The following is an 18826-nucleotide window of genomic DNA, read 5'->3' on the forward strand; positions in this document are numbered from 1 at the left end:
TTGAGGCAGCCCAGAATAGCATTAGCTGTTGACTCAGCTACTGCAATCCGCTCTGTCTGGGGCTGCCCTTGAAGACGACTCAGAAACTTCACTTGCTCCAAAATGCAGTGGCAGAAACCCCCCATTCCAGAAACAAACGCTCTGGTCGGCAGCTTCATTTCCGGGCCCGATTCATGGTGCTGAATTGCTTTTTGCTCCGACTGCATTGCCACACCTCACGACTGAGGGGGGATTCGAACTCTGGTTCCTTCCAGGTCTTCGTCCGAAAAAACTCAAACCACCACAGCACCGTTGGATTCCGTTTATCGTCCTGGGAATGTGGGTGACGGTGGCTCTTCCAAACGCACCCAAGTCCTTCTACTCTGAGCCCCAGGAAACAAACCCAAGCACCCCCCCCCAGCAAAATACTCACCAGGGGTCCAGGACGACCCGTATAGCCCATGGGTCCTGGGGGGCCACGCAAGGCCAGCTGCGGAGGAAAGAAAAGGGGAGGGAGGAGAGGTTAAGGTGTTCGTATCAGGGCATCACTGGAAGAGCGTTTGGACGCGAGTGCTCCTGGGAAGGGAGAGGTGAAGTGAAGGTAGGAGGCAGGAGTTGGTAATGCAGGTGAGCTGTGCCAAAGCAAGCTGCCAGCTAGCTCTGCGGAGGCTCTTTTTATTAGCATAATATGCAAAACCAGCCAGATACATTTTGCAGACTATGCCCTTTACACATCTTCCGGTCCCGAGATCGTGGGGTGGTACAAAGCTATTTTGGCACCTGTCTCCACCGCGTCATTTCCCCCTTGCACAATGTATGGCGGAGGAGACAAAGATCACAGACAGGGCACGGCAGACCACTGAGAAAGCCATAGGTTAGATAGAGGGCATGGTGTTCAGACAGTTGTGGAAGTGTGCGCCACACCCGGTGGTCATTCCTTCAGAGAGGACTCTTAAGAGCAGGGAAAGAGCCTCGCCGGATCAGGCCGGGGACCCCCTCTCGTCCAGCATCCCGGATTCTCACAGTGGCCCAATGTCCCTAAGAAACTAGGCACCCAGATAGACTGCCTTTGGGCCTGGAGGCTCCACGAGAACATAGGAAAGGGCCTTCTCACTTAGGCCAGCATCCTGCTCACAGTGGCCAAGCAGATGCCCCAGGATGAAACCCCGTAGGCAGGATTTGAGCACCAGAACAGCCCCCTCCCCTCCTGGGCTTTCCAGTCAGTGGGATTCAGAAGCCCTCTCCTCCTCCTGACCCTAACCCTCTTCTGAAGGCATTCAGGTTGGTGACCCCATCCCTGACTCCGGTGGCAGAGAGTTCCACAGTTCAAGTCTGCGAAGAAGGACTTCCTCTCATCTGTCCTGAACCTCCCATCATTCAGTTTCATTAAGTGTTATGAGAGAGGGAGAAAAGCTTTTCTCTCTCTCTCCTTTTTCTCTATGCCAGGCACATTATGTTTCATAAACTTCGTTGCACCCCCCAAAAATACCGCTCTTTCAGGGTCTTGGAAGACCAGTGTTAGGCCAGACAAGGACCTGCCCCAGAAAGGCAGGCCAAGAAATCTGGGTGGCCCACCAGGAAGCAAAGACCACCTTTCCCTGGACTTTATTAGAGGAAGTAAACAGGGTGGGGGGTCTTCATCACCATCTTCATCCCCCCCTGAAACCGGACTCACCCGAGCTTGTTGCAAGATGGCCTGGGCTTGGGCTTCCTGGGCCGCCACGACTGGCCCCTTTCCACCGCCGCTGCTCCCAAATCGGAACTGAGGGAGGAAAGAGGCAGAGTTGAGGTTCCACCGAGAGGCACCCAAACACCCCACACCCACACATTTGCCCCCCAACCCCAGTTGGAGGGAGATGTTTCCCTCAGACTCCTTTCAGGGCTGATTTCCAGGGGAGAGCCATCCGTCTGCAGCAGAATTGGGCTGTGCACAGCTCTGATTGGCTAGTGTTCATGACGTCAAGAGCCCCCCACCCCAATCCCTGAAGAAACTGTCACAGGTTGGCCACTCACAGCGTCCTTGAGAACTACCCTACATTTAATCCCTGAAGATCCTAGATGTCAGCCTCTGGTTTAGGACCTTGATACCGGCCGGCCTCTCTCTGCCATCCCGACTCACCGGAAGCATCATGGAAGTGCCAGGGGGTCCAGGAGATCCATCTGAGCCAGGGATGCCGGGGCGTCCTGGGGGGCCCTGTTGGGGGGAAGGAGGGAGAGCAGAGTTGGGGCGGGAAGGAGCGGTGTGTGTGAACGACGAAGCGCACTGGCGACAATCGGCCAGGGGCTCATGGCCACCCAAGCCCAGTTTAACCAGTCCAACCTAGTCCAGCATCCTCTTCTGCCAAGTGCCTCTTCAACAGATCAAGGCTGCCTTGATCTGGGCTTTTGCATGAGCAGAGAACACCGTGTGCGCCTGGCACTTGCTGAGATGCAAGCACGCAGGGGAGGGGAGGTCAATCCCTTGCCCCAAAGAGCACCTTACTCTCCTTTGCATTGCCTCCCAGGACGTTTCCAAGCACAGTTCAAAGTGTTGGTGCTGACCTTTAAAGCCCTAAATGGCCTCAAAGGCCCAGTATACCTGCAGGAGCGTCTCCACCTCCATTGTTCTGCCCAGACACTGAGGTCCAGATCTGAGGGCCTTCTGGCGGTTCCCTCACTGCGAGAAGTGAGGTTACAGGGAACCAGGCAGAGGGCCTTCTCAGTGGTGGCACCTGCCCTGTGGAACGCCCTCCCTTCAGATGTCAAATAAATAAACTACCAGACTTTTAGAAGATATCTAAAGGCAGCCCCATTTAGGGAAGTTTTTAATGTTTGATCTTTTACTCTGTTTTTAATATCCTGTAGGAAGCTGGGGAAACCCAGCCAGATAGGTGCTGTATAAATACTAAATTATTATTATTACTATTATTATGATTATTATTTACTTCCCCAAAGGACATCCATAAAGGAGAACGAGGCGTCCTTCAGGGTACCAAACGACAGGAGCCAGCCAGCAGTGCATAACCCCAGCCAGCTGGAAGTAAACTCCTTGTGAGCAAAAACAGGATCGCCAGGCCCAATGAGCAGAGCGGCTCAGTCAGCTCTTGCCCCATGGATCAGTTGCTGAGGATGAAGGTCCCCGCCTCCCCACAGCCATCTATGTCTCCTCCTCTCCAGGCCTTCCCCAAGCAAACAGAGACCTGACCCTCATCTCTGCCTCTGCTCCTCCCACTTCATGCCTCTTCTGGTCCTGGGAAACCAGAGGGGAGGGGAGCTTGTCGCAGCAGGAGGGGGAGACCCCCGTGCCTCTTCCCCAGCTGAACTCCTCTCTGCCTCTGGGCCTCCCTCCTCTCCAGCTTCAGCTCCTGCCTCTGAGTCTGGACTTCTCTCTGCCACAGACTCTCCCTGCTCACTAAGGCCTGTCGCCGCTTCAGCTTCCGACATCTCCTCTTCCAGGTTTCTCCCTCTGACGGCTCATCATTGTCCCACCCCAGATATCTGGGCTCTGAGCCTTCTTCCCTTTGGGGTGCCCCAGCTAGTTCCTCCCACCCTTCCTCTGCATCCAACCAATCTGTGACGCTGAATTTTGCATCCCATTCAATCTGTGACGCTGAATTTTGCATCCCATTCAATCGGTGACGCTGAATTTTGCATCCCATTCAATCTGTGACGCTGACGTTTGTCTGCATAGGGGCAGGAGCTGCCCTTTGGCGCCTCCTTCACCACATGCCCTCCACTCTCCCCTCTCCTTCGCCGGATCGCAGCCTTACCCTCTCGCCAGAGTCGCCGGGGGGTCCTGGGGGTCCCGTGGTCCCTGGTGGTCCACTGATGCCCTGTGGGGAAGGAGGAACAGAAGTCCATCACCCGTGCCCACCAGACAGGGGGCATGAGATGGGGTGGAGGCCTCGTCCGCCCCCTCAAACCCCCCACCCCGGGGTTTTGCACGCCTCTTACCGGAGCTCCTTCGGGGCCTGGGGGACCTTCGACCAGCATCCCCTGCAGAGGCACAAACACAGGCATGCAAAAAGAAGGAGTTAGGAAGCAGCCGCAGACCTGCCTTGGCAGAGGGACAGGCCCCGTCCCTCTGCTCTCACCCGTGAAAGAGCTCATTGTTTACCCCACCACCGGCTATTCTCCCCCCTCCCCAGCAACACACACCCAGTGCGCTATGCTGAGACGATAACGCTACACAAAAACCCGAGAACTCTGGGGCATCGCAGCTCCGCCGGTTGGATGGCTGCCTTGCACGGTCGCTCAGAGGTCAACCCCGTTCTCTGGGGAATTCTGAAGGCCGCCCAAAAGGAGCCAAGAGGCCCTGATCCTACCGAGATCTGCTGGTGAAGCCTCAGATTCCCCTCCTGCCTTGGGAGCTTGCAAGGAAGCTGGAACTGGGAAGGGGTGGTCTTTGGTGGGGTGTTATTCCGGGGCAACTGCTGGTGCAAAAAGGGCTCCCAGTCCTGCAGTTACTGGGCAGGGGGAGCAAAATGGAAGCCCCCCCCACGCTTTCCGATATTTATTTTCAATTCCAAACTGAGCCGTTTGTATCCTGGTTTGGTGCACTCTGGGGTGCACTCAATGCAGCCTGTGAAATGAATGGAAACAACCAGAGCCAATGGGAACCCTGCCTTGCAGGGGTTGGACTGGATGATCTTTGGGGGTCCCATCCAACTCCACAACCGTCTTAGGGACTCCGATTTGTGTCAGGTTTACTCCTGAGCCTTTTCCTCTCCGCAGGACAGTGGAGGTTTAGGGTCAGAGTTTTCCGTCCCCTAGATGGGCTACCTTCCCAAAATTACTAATTAAATTAAAACCTACAGGGACATGAAAGATGTATTACTGGATCCATCCGATTCGTGGAGGAAAATAAGCTTATCAATAGCTACCGTGGGTCGTGTTTTCCAGAAATCATCTCTGGAATAATTGCTGGAAACGGGGGAGAGAGCCTTGAGGCTCAGATCCCGCTGGCTTCCCTTTGAGGAGTCTGGCCGGCCTTTGCCACAATCTCAAAATTTTGAGACCTGGGTGGGGCAGAAGCAAGGCGCTAGACCTCATGGAGGCAAAGCGTCAGGGCAGCACAGCGGGGGGTTGGGCTAGATGACCTTTGGCAGTCCCCCTCCAACTCAACAATTCTTCGAACTGACGGTGCCAGAGTTGGCTGAACGTGCCTGCGAAAACCAGGCCTTGCGCACAACAGACTGACTTGTGCAAAACGAGGAAGAAGGTCGTGCAGATTAGAAGCGGAGAGATATTGCAGGATTTGGGAGACCTCTGAGCAAGTTCCTTTCTACAGGAGTGGTACTTCAGTTTGCGAACAGTCTGGTTTTGCATACGTTTTGGATTACACATCAAACCCGTGTCCCGGTTTGCAAACTTGCTTTGGATTACAACCCATTAATTTTTTTGGATTACGACCAATTTCTTTTTGGAGGCCCCATTGGCGAAAGCGCGCCTTGGGTGGCAACCTGTTTTGGTTTGCGAACGGACCTCCGGAGCGGATTACGGTTGTGAACCAAGGTACCACTATATTTGCATCCGTCGTGGAATTGTGGCGATGGAGGAAACCTCAAGGAGACAGGGAGTCCGTTGCAGCCTGCCTAGACCGGCCGATGTTTGGAGGGGCTGCCCCACATCTGGAATACCCCGGACGTAGCTGGGATTCGCCCCTCGGAAACGGTGGGATTTTCAAAAATCGGAAAAAATGTCTTTGCTAAAAAGGTTCGGCAACTTTGCCCAAAAAAGGCTGAGCAACTTTTGTGTGGGGGCTGTTCTCCTTTGGAAAGATGGCATCCATAATGCTGAATTTTCTCTCTCACACACACACAGTCCGAAATGACACACACACACCCCAGGCCAGGACCCCCTTCCCCTCCAGGAACTTACGGGTTCGAAGACGGCCGGCTCTCCCTTTTCTCCTTTGTAGCCTCTGGCTCCTCGGACGGCCTGGGGGAAGCAGACATGTAGCCGCACAGAGGGGGCCAGTCAACAGAATGGCGCCACGGGCTCAAACCCCCCAACCCCAGGCCCTGGGTGCAAAAAGTGGGGGGGGTTCACACCTGAGGGGGTTCACAGACGCAGTTCAGTGCGGGCGGGGAGAGGAGGGGCTCTCTGCAGGAAAGGAACCGCCTGCAATCGACCGGGAAGGGCCCTCCAAAGGCCATCCAGCCCAAACCTCTGCCATGCCGTCCCTGCGAAGTGGGCAGCTTGGCGGCGTGGACTTAAAGCCAAGCATATGTTGGTGAGCAGCTGCTAAAAGGGCCGGAAAGGACGGAGATTTCCACATTGCAGAGGGTTGGACTAGATGACCCCGGGGGGTCCCGATTCCGATTTCATGTTTCTATGCTCATCAAAAAAGGGGGAATGGCTGGCTTGCCGCTGAAAGGTGGGGCAGGAGGGGGAGTCAAGCTGCCGTTTGTTTTTCATGGAAGCAAACAGCGAGGGCCGGAGCCGCAGGCGAACAAAAAGGGATCTGTTGTCAAAATGGACTGAGAATGGGGGGGGGGCGGCACGTGAATAAACCAGCTGGAGGAAACTCAGAGTAAACCTGTAGTAAGGTTTGAGTAGGGCCTTGAGTAAAAGTGGAAAAGGGGTAAATACACGAGCTCTGGCGGAGAACATTTTTCAGGCGACTAAGAAGTAGACAAGGTTCATCCTACTCAGAGTAAACCCACTGGAATAGATGGATGTGACTCCCTTCAATGGAGTGGAATTTAGCTGGCTAAAAGCCTATGTGTTCATTATTTTAAAAAATAAAAATAACAGTGTGGGGGGGTTGCCCCTATTCCTTCTAAATTTAGATAGAAATTAACTCTTATGTATCCTGGTTGTTGTTTTTTATTTCATAAAATTTATACACCGCTTGTGACCAATGAGCCTCTGAATCCCACAACTCTTCCCGCAAAATTCTACACATGAAGATTCGGAGGTTGAAAGGGGTGTGAGGTTTGGGGCCAAGGTGTGGGGAAAAAGGGGAAGGGGCTGCTTTCCAAGATAGCAGCGTGGACTGACAGTTACCATGTCCTGTTTGGGGGCTTTTGGCCCTCCCCCCAAACTGGTAACTGAGTTCCAGCGATTGCACCATGCCAGGAAAGGGGAGACTGTCTGCAGAAATGGCCCTGCAGTGCGATGACATCATAGGGCATGTGATGACATCACAGAACAGGGAGGAAGCTTCCCTCCTGCCATTGCCGCAGCCGCGACCAAGGAAAGGATGGCAGCCCATTTCTATGTAGACTGTGTTGCAGGACACGTCAACAAGGAAGGAAATGACATCACAGGAAATGACATCGCCACACAGAGAAATGGCATCACAGGAAGTGAGTTGAAATGAATAACTAAAGAGGAACTTCAGAAAAGAGTGCAGCAGAAAATGGCAAACAACTCAAACAGGCAACATGACAAAACATCCAGCATCTGCCAATAGCAGGAAATGATGTAATCAGACAAAGAGGAGGGTCATAGGAAGTGAGAAGGGTTGCGAATGGAACAGGAAGTGCTACCGCCACCCAGTGGTGAACAGGGGCAAGGGCAGGAGGAAGTGGCGACTTCGAAACAGGAAGGGGTGCGCAGGCAGCAGGAAATGGGCATCCTCAAACAGGAAGTGACATCAGCAAACCAAATCCACAGCCATGTGCCCACCAGGAACCACAAAACAAAGTTGTTGGGAAAAAAGGAGTGTCGTGGCGGAGAACCGAAAGAGGAGGAAACAGAAACGGGTTGCGGATAAAACACCAAAACAAGAGCAAGAGGCCAAGGCCAAAACCATTCCATAAGCAAACCCTGGGCAAGAGGAAGTGACATCACAGACAAGCACGACCAACAGGAAGTAGACCCAAGAGGACAGGAAGGCATGGCAAAGAACGCCAGAGGGCCTCCAGGGGGGGCAGCACCCCACTTACGCCTCCGCCGTGGGGGGTCTCGGCCGAGAGCACAGGCCCCAGCTCCGAAGCCTCGGCCCCCTCGCCATAGCTCCTATAGGTGTACTCGTACTCCAGCCCCACGCTGGGGACCTCCTCTTCGGTGAACGCCTCTTCCTCGGCGGGATGTGGGCTGGGTGCTTCCTCCTGGCCCCCGGGCAGGGTGGGAACCCACGGATACATTAGGGGGGGCAAATGGGGCTGGTGCCCACCCACCTATGCCTCATTCTTGGGGGGGGGTCTCCTGCCCCACCAGCCTGCCAGAGAGCAGCAAGGGGGCAAAGGAAGCTGAGGCAGGGGTCTTCCCTGGGACTACAACTCCCATCATGCCTTTCCAGAATTTCAGGCCCAGGGGGTCTTCCCTGGTCCTACCTGCACTCAAAGCCCCTGAGCTTAGAGGGCTCTTCCCCTCGCCGTCCAATCCGCCCTGCTCTTCCTGAGAACCCAGGAGTCCAGGGCCTCAAGCCCATTGGGTCTCTCCTTCCCACAGAACCCAGGAGTCCTGGCTCCTCTCTTGCAGACCCTGCACGGCCCACCCAACCAGGGAGCAAACGCCCTTCCGCCAGGACGCGGGTGCTAGAGGCACATTTACCTCTCCCCGTGGCGACGTGGCAACAGGTAGGGACGCCTCCTGTGTGGGGCCCTCTTCCCAATAGGTCTCTTCCGCCTCAGGAGGCAAGGTGTAGTCAAGGTACTCGTGGGCCCCCCAGGGCTCCTCTGTGGGGAGCAGGCCCACGTCCTTGAGAAGGGGTGCAGCAGAGTGGTGGCAGCGGAGGAAAGAGTCACGAGCCGGGGAGGGGAAGAGGAAAGCAACGCAGTGTGTGGGGTTGGGTATGTACGGAAGGAGGAGGAGCAGAGTTGGCGTGTTGAGGAAGGAAAGGAAGGAGGTGTTGATGGAGGGGCAGAGAAGATGCCCCAGAGAGGGGGAGACACGGCCGTCACATTGTGGGGCGAACGGACAAGTGGGAGAGCATGGATCGAAAAAGGAAACAGGCCAAACAGGAGAAAGGAGGGAGAGAAAAAAAAATGCAGACATGGTTAGTTCATCCAAACTTCTCCTCTCGAGTCCCGGGAGGAAGGAGAAGGAGGAGATGGCCGTGGGTTGGTCTGGATGACCCTGTGGGGTCCCGTCCCAAATTCAGCAATTCTGCAAGGAGCGTTCCTCCTTATCCCGGATCATTTTCCCTCGGGGAGACAAATGGATCTCGGGGAGCAGAATCTCACCCCCCCACCTGCAAGCCGGACAAGGATGCCAGCAATTTTTTGGGGGGGGCAGGTGTCCATTTGGGGAAAAGGGAAAGGGTAAGAGAAGTCCGAACTTAGGATAGGGCCCCGTGGCACGGATGTGGGTTCTCGTTTCCCAGGAGGTTGAGGGAAAGTCAAATCTCAATCCGTCCACCCTTCCCAAGAGAGGATGAGGAGCCCTGCCGAAGTTTCGGGGGCCCTTTCTCTTGCGCCCCCCCCCCCAACGGCCCAGCATGCAGGACGTGGTACAGTTAACACAGAGACACGTGGAGGTGGGGAGACACACAGGCAGACGAGAGGGCAGTGGGGTGGTTTTAGGGGGCCAGAGTAGCCAGCTTTGCCCGGATCCCAGGGGTGGGGGGCCAGGCCGCACCCTGTACCCCCTCCCCTGTGCCTCTACCTGCTGGTAGCCGTTCCCCGGCTTCCGGGCTCCGACGGCGCCAGCGTGGGCCTGGCCCCCCGATTTGCCCGGGGGTTTTTTCGTGGTCGCCTTGGCGCTGCCGGCCTTCCCGCCGGACTTCCCATTGCCGGGGTACTTGGAGCCGTTTTTGGGGCCGGTCTTGGCGGCGTAGGCGGGCGCCGTGCCCGCGAGCTGGCGTTTCTGGGGCTGCTTCGGCTTCGGTTTGGGCTTGGCGGGGGGCTTCCCCTTGGCCGGTTTCTGGCAGCGGCGAGGAGGGCGACGAGGACAAACGACAACAGAGGATGGGGTGATGAAGATGGCGATGGAGGAGGAAGAGGGGAGGAGCAGGAAGCAAAAGCAAATGAGAAACATGGTGGCCAAACCCTAAACCGTGGTTAATCCCAACCACCGTCAGCGGAAGAGCTTCGTAAACTGGTTTGAAGCTGCCTTCTCTGCACTAAGCATAGTTGCTACCAAGGTGGGAGAAGCGGGATTTCCCCTCCGGGTTTGGAAAACACAGCAAAACGGCTTAATCGAACACAGGAGAAAAAACTTCTGAGCTGCTTCTGGTGGCAGAGCATGCTCTCCAAACACTAAACTATGGTTTAGCGTTTCTCCTGAACCAGCCCACTTCCAAGTAAATACTCACAGCCTTCCACTAGTATAGGAACTACAGAAGGATATTTCTTATGATGATGATTTTATTTAATTTTTTTGGTTCAGAATGAATTCAGTCCACAGCCTAGAGCTCCACAGATTTCTGCAGAAAACCCGCCCGTAATATTGTGGTTTTCCTCATTCCAACTAGCCCACTGATTCCGCATTGCCCCAGATACTCCCGCATATTCGGGTTTCAGCCACGGCCGTGCTGCACCATGGGCTCTGCCGTTTCCAATTGACTACGTGGGATATGATGCAGCGCAACCGCGAGTGAACTCCACCATTCATTGCGGCATTTAAAAAAATAATATTAACAAGGTTTGCCTGCAACTCAGCTATTATCTACCCAAGGATGGTCATGATCCTGCCTCTCCAGCAATGGCTATTTCCCAACCCACACTCCCCCAATATGCCTGGATAACTTCCCAGACTCTCTCCTTGGCTGCTCATCTCTGGAAGAAACTAGCAGGGGACCAGAGTTTGCCCCCCCAAGTTGCTAAGGTAATGCATAGACACTGATAAATGGTTGCAAGGTAATGCATAGACACTGATAAATGGATGGATGGATGGATGGACTGGTGGACAGGTGGACAAGACAGACAGGTGGACTATTCCACAACCACATGACAAGGACAAGACTTGGGTACGAAGACAGACGGACGGACGTTTCTGGGGAGGAGCACCACAGCGCCGCTCCCTTTACCTGCTCACTGGCTCCCCCCAGAGGCACGGAGGGGAGAGGGCCCAATCCGCCCTCGCTAGGCCCGTAATAGTAGGGGTAGGCGTCATAGTCCTGCAGGTCCTCACCAAAGTACTGAGGGAGAGCAAGAGAAGCGGTTTCTTCAAAAACAGAACAAAAAACCCATAAACGGCTGCAGAGATTCGCCAGTCCCGGGGGGGGGACAGAAGGCCAACCCCCCCCAGCGGTTGAGAACCGTTCCCACAGATGGGTGCAGGGTGCTCCTAGAAATGAGGGGTGCAACATCAGGGGGCTTTGAGCTCCCTGAATACATTCTCCTCTCTTTTTTAACTCAAAAAAATACTGGATTGGAGAAGTGGCAAGAGGTTTCCTGCGCCCCAGCCTTTTGAAACACCAGCAAAGGGGGGGGGGGGCTTTTTCCTGCGGATTCAGTGGCACTGATCATCCCCCCCCCCCAAAAAAAGCAAATATGGGAGGGAAAGTTAATCCTAAGAAACCACAAAAAGGAAAAAAAAACGATTTGTGAGGGAATCCAGTTTTTGCCCGCTTCCCGACTGATAATTCACCAGGACTGCAATGCTGATCTGTCAGTTAGTTGGTTAAATTGATCAACTATGGCTGGATTAACCTAGCTGCTTAAAAATGCAGGTGGCAGAAACTGGAGCCTCTTTCACCAAGGGCAGGCGAGGGATTATTTTTCACTCTGCATATGAAAACGAATGCAGATTTAATCAATCAGTTAAAATGCAGCGGGCGGTTAATAGAATAAGATTTCTCTGATCAAATGGCAGCCGCACCACCTGAAATGTTCCAAAAAGTTTGTAGAATTGAAGTGTTGAAAGGGACCCTAAGAGTCCTGCCCCCTGCAATGAAGGAAACACAGCTAAAGTTCTCAACGGACAACAATGTGCTCAAATTGGTGTGTGAGAGAGTTTTTGCCCTTTCACCATTACGGGGAGGGGAGCTCATTGCTAGTCCATATTTTACCAATATGTAAAAACGTTCTCAATAATCGCCCCAAGTTAGCAGCCTGCTTCCCCTTCAGGTGCAACATGGACACCATCCTGCACTCCAGATCCACCGGCAAAAGGGGGTGTTAGGAACTGCCAGGAGGCGAAATCGCAGTGCCAGCGAGGACACTTAAACACCCCAGAGCCTTCAGCTGTGCTTCCTGCATGGAAGCGGGTTGGGCTAGATGACCGCAGAGGGTCCCTTCCGACTCTGTAATTCCTTCTTTGGGCTGCTCAAAAGGGGAACCTGGCCTTGCTCCGAAAAAACACAAGGAATCAACGAAACGCCCTGAGTCAGAACGAAGGTGGAAAATTCCCCGAAGAAGGAAGATGTGAGGCGGATGTTCGCTCTGGTTGACCTTAAGAATCTGGCACGTGGAAAAGGTGTTTCCTTTGCGTCATTGCTGCCTGCAAAATACTTTCCTTTCCCTCTCCTGGCACAGTCCGGGCAGATTTAGTGTCCTAGGAAGCTGTTCTGCACCCTCGTCCGCACAGATCCGTCTCTCCCAGAGGTCAGGCAGGGGTCTCTCCTAAGGCCCAACCTTGAACCAGGAGCCTTTGGGCATCGCTGTCAACGTTTCCCCTTTTTAAAGGGAAATTCCCTTATTCCGAATAGGATTCCTCGCAAGAAAAGGGAAAAGTTGACAGCTATGCCTTTGGGATTGGTTAGTAGCCCGTCGCCACTTCCCCACCTGTCTGCCCTCAACAACAACCCCCTCCCAGGAGGGCAGGCGAAGGTTCATACTGTGTTTCGAACACAGAACCACCTCCTGGGTTCCACCTCCCAGAAGGAAACAACCTTTCCCCAACTCCCGCTGCCCAGCAAGGACGGTGAGGAGGTGGAAGGGGAGGTGGGACGTGGACCCCTTTCCTGAAACCCGGCTCCTCTGCCCCCCTCACCTCACCTCAGGTCTGCTGGGGTTCCTCTGGGCCTCCTGCGCTTGGGGCTTCTGGGCGGCCTTCACGTCGCAGTCGGGGCTGAAGTCTTCGCAGAAGTCGTAGGCTGCTTGGGGGCTGGAGGAGATGAGCAGCTGCTGGATGTCTCCCTGCGGGGAGGAAGCCAAAGGAAGAGGGTGAAGAGTCTGGCACCCGCAGGCCGAAGTAGCAGCGGGAGAGAGCGGAGAAGGGCGCCCACCTCGAAGACCTCCTCGTCCAGGATGCGGGTTCCAAAGACAGTGATGCCGCGTGTGTCGATGGCCGGCTGGTTGCCGCGGGGCAAAGGGCGGGTCACTTTCTTCTTGCAGTCCAGGATCAAGGTCACCTGCTTCTTGCTGACGCTCAGAGCCACCCGGTGCCACCTGGATAGAGGGGGGGGAATCGCAGAGTCACGGAACTGCATAAAGTCAGAGTAATAATGCCAGTTCCATGTGGATAAGAAGGGCCAATATTCAGCGTGGGGCCACCTACAGTTTGGAACTCCCTCGACTTTAATGCACCACTGGCAGAATGGGAGGATGAAAAAATAATAAAATTATTATCATCATCATTATTATCATTATCATTATCATTATTATTATTATTGGAAATCCTCCCATCAGATGTCAAGGAGATAAGTAACTACACACCTTTAGGAGATACCTGAACTTAGGCAGCCCTGTACAGGGGAGATTTTAATGTTTGGTGTTTTATTATGGTTTTTTTTAAAATATTTTATTTTTTACCAACCACCCAAACACAAACAGTGAAACCCCCCAGGCGGCTGATATATTGAGTATACAATATTCAATAATATACATATTCAATAATAACATATTCAGATTAATTATATGCACACTTCTATATACCTTAACACTCCGCCTTTCACAAGCTTTATTTAACTTTTAACATTTGAATTGCCCCAAATTGTTCAAACCTATTCAAATAGTTCAATATCTTCTCAAACCAATCCTCCTCTTTCTCAGTGACCTTAAACCCTTTCATTCTATGTATCTTCACAGTTAGGTATTCTAAAATTAAAAAATTTGCCTAGCACTTCTGCATTTTTCCAATTACTCGCTATAACCCGTCTGGCTGCAATTACCATCAATTTTACCCATTTGCATTCCTCTTTTGTTTTTTAACTCTGTGATACTCATGGCAATAAGAAGCATTAGGTGTTTTATTATGTTTTTGTGTGCGCTGGAATCTGCCCAAAGTGGCTGGGGAAACAAATAATAAAATTATTATTAAATTATGACCAGGCTATGAGCAGGTCCAACGGTCAAGAAGGCGGTTTTTGCACAGGTTGAAGAGGAAAGGAGTCCATCTAGGAGAAGGAAAACTCTGGTCCTAAATCTCCGCTGCCTTGCGGGATATTTTTGGGAGAAAACAAGGCTCGGGAGCAAACACTACACAATTCCAGTGTGGAGTGTCCCGTAGCCCGGCGTATGGAGGCGCACGCCATTGCCTCTCGAGACAGATGCCAACCACGCATCATGGAATAAAGTCTGACCGACAGAGAATTAGACGTGAGCCTCCATACTACAACTCCCAGGGTGAATCTCCTGCCTGGGCTACGGTTCGAAGGTGCCAAGTGGAGCCTGCAAATTTATTTTACCTTGTATTTCTCAGAATTTATTGTATTTTTCGCTGCATAAGACGCACTTTTTTCTTCCTAAAAAGTAAGGGGAAATGTCTGTGCATCTTATGGAGCGAATGCATGGTCCCTGGAGCCGAATTGCCCTGGGGCAAAAAGCAGGTCACGCTTCTTCTTTTTTGAAAGAGGGGAGGGGGTGTTGAAACAAAGCCACTGATCATTTGCGGATCCGGGAGAGAGATAAGGGACCCTAGAGGCTGCTTGGGAGGCTGCCTGGGAGGGGGGAGGTAAAGACAGCAAACTTGCAAAGGGGGGAAACAGGAAGACTAAAGCAATAAGGAGGGAAATTAGAAGAAAAGGAGGAGCAAAAAACTGCTCCAGCTAAGGAAAAGACACTAAGGCAAACAAGAGGGAAGGGAGTGTTGAAAGGAAACAGCTGATTGGTAAGGGATTGGGAGGGAGATAAGGGAGGCTAGCGATAAAGGAGGCTGCCTGGGAGGGGGGAGGTAAAAGCCCATGGATCCTCAGGATTTTTACATTGGGTCACCCCAAATTCACCATCAGATCACGCAGCATGTCTGTGGCCACAGCCTGCACCAAAAAAAAACCACGCCCCCACTGTTTCCTGGGGCCGCAATGGTGCAAAAATGTGGTTACAAAGCACAGAGACAGATCCACATGGATCCTCAGGATTTTTGCATTGGGCTAACCCAAACTCACCGTCATGTCTGTGGCCATAGCATGAACCACACAAATCATACGTCCAGTTTCATTCAGAATATATTGTTTCTTGTTTTCCTGCTCTAAAAAATAGGTGCGTCTTATGGTCAGGTGCATCTTATGGAGCGAAAAATACGGTATATACCGCTTGGTGGTAAAGAGAAGATGAAAAAAACTGTTTACATGAAGAACAGAGCGATGGAGCTATCAGGAAAACACAGCTAACAATGAACAACTACACTGAACCTTCAAAAAATAATTTGAGTCTACTGATAAACTAAAAACCAGATTAGAACACCTGCCAACATTGGTCTACGTAGAAACACAGGAAGACACTTCCCGTGGAGTCAGACTGTGAGCTCCTCTGGATCAGTATTGTTTACACAGACTGGCAGCAGCTCTTTCAGGGAGGGTTGGACTAGATGACCCTTGAGGTTCTTTCCTACACTACAATTCCCCACAGCAGGGGCCGAAAAGAGACCAGAAAAGGCACCTGCTCAATGTCGACGGGCAGAGAGTCGCAACATGTAGGTCTCCAAAGATCGGTTTCTTGCAAACGCGTCAGGATATTTCGCGAATTAGAAATAAAGAACTCGTAACACATCCGATAACTGCGGGGGGCAAGAACGACCATTGCCAGGACATGGGAATCATTGCAATGACTGACTCCGGACCAGAGGCAGAGGGCAATCTGGCAGAAAACATTGCTGGAAAAGCTGACACAGAAATTACAGGTTGAGCAAGAGGCCAAAGGTTTGTATAAAGAACATATTTTAATTATTATTTTTCTTTTCACTCTCCTCTTGCTTTTGTATAAACTCCTGTAGACCATAGTTGCTGCTGCTACAGTGTATATATATATATATATATATATATATATATATATATATATATATAATTTGTGGCCAACAACCCCGGCAATGGATGTTACTACGCATTATAGTAGTGTTTGTTAAAATTGTGGTGCTTTTCTCATACACACTTTGGCGAATTCTGTTGGTGTATTTAGAGACGATTCTCTGAGTGTTTCATTTTTTATTTTTATATTCTGTAATTATCGTGCGTTGTATGTGTTAATCATAATATCAAAGGATCGTGGAATGGAAGAGTTGGTGAGGGCCCCTTAAAGGTCATCCAGCCCAACCCCGGGCCATGCGGGAATCGCACCAGGGATCGTGACAAAGCACAGGCCTTCCCCCTGCAGTGGGGCGATGGAGGGGGCAGAGAAGGAAGCCGGGAGGGGAGGGCACTCACTTGCCGTCGGCCAGGTTGACCCCTCGGAAGATGGGGTAGTCCTCTGGGGCTGGGCGCCCGCTCTGGTCCTCATAGAGGAAGACGGGGGAGCGGCCCAGCTCCACGCCCAGCTGCTGGGTGCCATGCTGGTTGTAGATGGAGAGCAGGAACGCCTGGAGTCCGGATTTGGGCTTCACCAGAGCCATGATGGAGAAATCCTCTGGGAATTTGCCTGGGGGGGGGAGAGGAGAGAGGGGAGGGTTTAAGGAGGGCTCTGCAGCACCCACCAAACCCCACAAAAGGGATGGTTTTGGAGGCTCCCCACATAATAAGAATGAAATAAAAAAATTAAGGTCTTTTATATATATATATATATATATATGCTTTCGTAGATTTATATATATTTGCTTTCGTAGATTTTCACGGGTACAGGAATGCAGGTTTTGGTGTCCTCGGGTGTCTTCCCGTGTAAAAGTTGGGGTGTCTAGAGCTCTGTTCCAGTAACAAGAAGCCGAAAGCACCAGCCTGAAGATGACGAGTGAGACCTCGTCGAAACGTCGCCTAGACACCCCAACTTTTACACGGGAAGACACCCGAGGACACCAAAACCTGCATATATATATATATATATATATATATATATATATATATACTAAATGTTCATAAATGTACCAAGCAAGCACGTACATAGATATGGGGACCACATGTATGGAGCAGCCCAGGAAGACCGCCCTGAAACCATTTTTTGACTCCCAAGCTGACCAAATGTTTTCTCTGCAAGGAGGGTGTGTGTGAAAAAAAGCCTTCCTTGTTACAGGAATTGAGTATTCACCATTTCAGAGGGTGACAGACTACCAGGAAAGGCAATCGGATCAGGCATTATCAGATAACCTGCCAGACAGGAGATAAACAAGGCACTCAGATTTCTGTTGTAGACCGCCTGTGATTTCTGTGATGTAGGTATGATGTATTTGGGGGGTGGTCTTGAGCTCCAGGGCAGGGAATTTAAAATGTCTATATAAGGGCAGGCATTACAGAAGACTGGCCAGGCTCCCCAGGATATCCAATCAAGTGACCATTAACAGGTAACTTTCCAGACAGGAAATAAACAATGCACTCAGATTTCTCTTGTAGACCGCCCTTTCTGTGATGTATGTATGATGTTTCGGGGGGGTGGTCTCGGGCTACACCCCTTTCTGTGATGTAGGTATGATGTATGGAGGGGTGGTCTTGAGCTCCAGGGCAGGAAATTTAAAATGTCTATATAAGGGTGGGCACACCTGGGTTCTGGGTCCTCCTCCTTTCCTGCGTGTGGGGGGAGCACCCTGTTGCTATAGTTCAATAAAGATCAGACTAGCTGCTTTGCTTCTCAATATTCCCTGGTTGGCCTCTGTTATTTTCTCTGACGGATGAAGAACCTACAAAGGACTCTACAAGGACTCTTGTGTCCCCCATAAGGGAATGAGGGCAGATTTTCATTTATTACAATAATAATAATAACTTTTATTATTTATACTTTGCCCACCTGGCTGGGTCTAAGCTACGAGAAGCATTGGCACATTTAAAGTACAGCAGTCCCTCGGTTCTCAAACGCCTTGGTACCCAAACAACTTGGAATCCAAACACTGCGAACCAAAAGTAAGTGTTGCCTCCTGGGCTAAACTGAGGGGGCGTGATGGGAACTCGCCCCCCACAACACACACTCTTCGCTTGCGTACCTGGGAAAAGCTGCCGGGTGGGGGCGCTGATCTGCGCCTGCCTTGATATCCGGTAGGCCACGTCGGGCCCCGATCCTGAGCGCCTCTTGGGGCAGAAGCCCGTGGTCTTGCGGACGCCCTCGGGCTGATTCTGCAGCTGCAACACTTTCAAGACGTCCACCGGTTCGGCTGCAGGAGGGAAGAGACGGAAAATGGGGTTACAAAACTGGCCTGCCTGCCGCCCCCACCTCACCCCACGCAGACCCTTCTAGCTGCTCTAAAGTTGCCAACTTTCCCCCCTGGCCCTGCTCCTCTGCTTTCAGGAAAGCCTGCTGGCCCGGTCCAAATATCCCACTCCCGTTCATCCAAACTGGCACAGGAGCAGAGCCGGTCGGGAAAGGTGGCAACCCTGCGCGGCTCAGCCAAGCGGGGAGGGTCGGGGAAAAGGGGAAGCGAATCTGATTTAACATCCAAGGACAAAGTTTTCACAGGCTCCGCGCAGCCGCCGCCTCCTCATTCACACGGTCGTGCCTGACGCGCTCTAACCACTGAACCACGCTACCTCTCAAACCCACGCGGTCCAGTCCTCGACCCTCCCAGTCTCACTGCCCCCTCTGTGTGCCACAAAGGGGGTCCCCATGGAACAACACCCTCTCCCCCTCTAAATGTGGGGCCCTCCACGAGGCTGCATGGAAACAGAAAGGGGGCTGGCATCTCAGGTGTGCCCAAAGCAATCGGCATTCCGATCTCCTCTCTCCGGGCCGTGAAAAAGGGG

The 18826-nt window shown here is 52.3% G+C and overlaps 1 protein-coding gene across 1 annotated transcript in view; it reads right to left on the reverse strand.

Annotated features, from left to right (window-relative positions):
• COL11A2 (collagen type XI alpha 2 chain) overlaps window positions 1–18826 on the reverse strand; it is a 96606-nt gene that overhangs the window by 59499 nt on the left and 18281 nt on the right. The window contains exons 2-14 of the mRNA XM_081901297.1: window positions 18073–18240; window positions 16376–16586; window positions 13022–13184; window positions 12792–12932; window positions 9517–9774; window positions 8464–8610; window positions 7854–8018; window positions 5839–5898; window positions 3913–3954; window positions 3729–3791; window positions 2099–2173; window positions 1655–1741; window positions 413–469 (exon numbers count right to left, since the gene is read on the reverse strand). Of these exons, the coding sequence (XP_081757423.1) occupies window positions 413–469; window positions 1655–1741; window positions 2099–2173; window positions 3729–3791; window positions 3913–3954; window positions 5839–5898; window positions 7854–8018; window positions 8464–8610; window positions 9517–9774; window positions 12792–12932; window positions 13022–13184; window positions 16376–16586; window positions 18073–18240 (1637 nt within the window). The remainder of the gene's footprint in view (window positions 1–412; window positions 470–1654; window positions 1742–2098; window positions 2174–3728; window positions 3792–3912; window positions 3955–5838; window positions 5899–7853; window positions 8019–8463; window positions 8611–9516; window positions 9775–12791; window positions 12933–13021; window positions 13185–16375; window positions 16587–18072; window positions 18241–18826) is intronic.

This window comes from Podarcis melisellensis, assembly GCF_964234715.1.
Source record: "Podarcis melisellensis genome assembly, chromosome: 2".
Lineage (NCBI taxonomy): Eukaryota > Metazoa > Chordata > Lepidosauria > Squamata > Lacertidae > Podarcis > Podarcis melisellensis.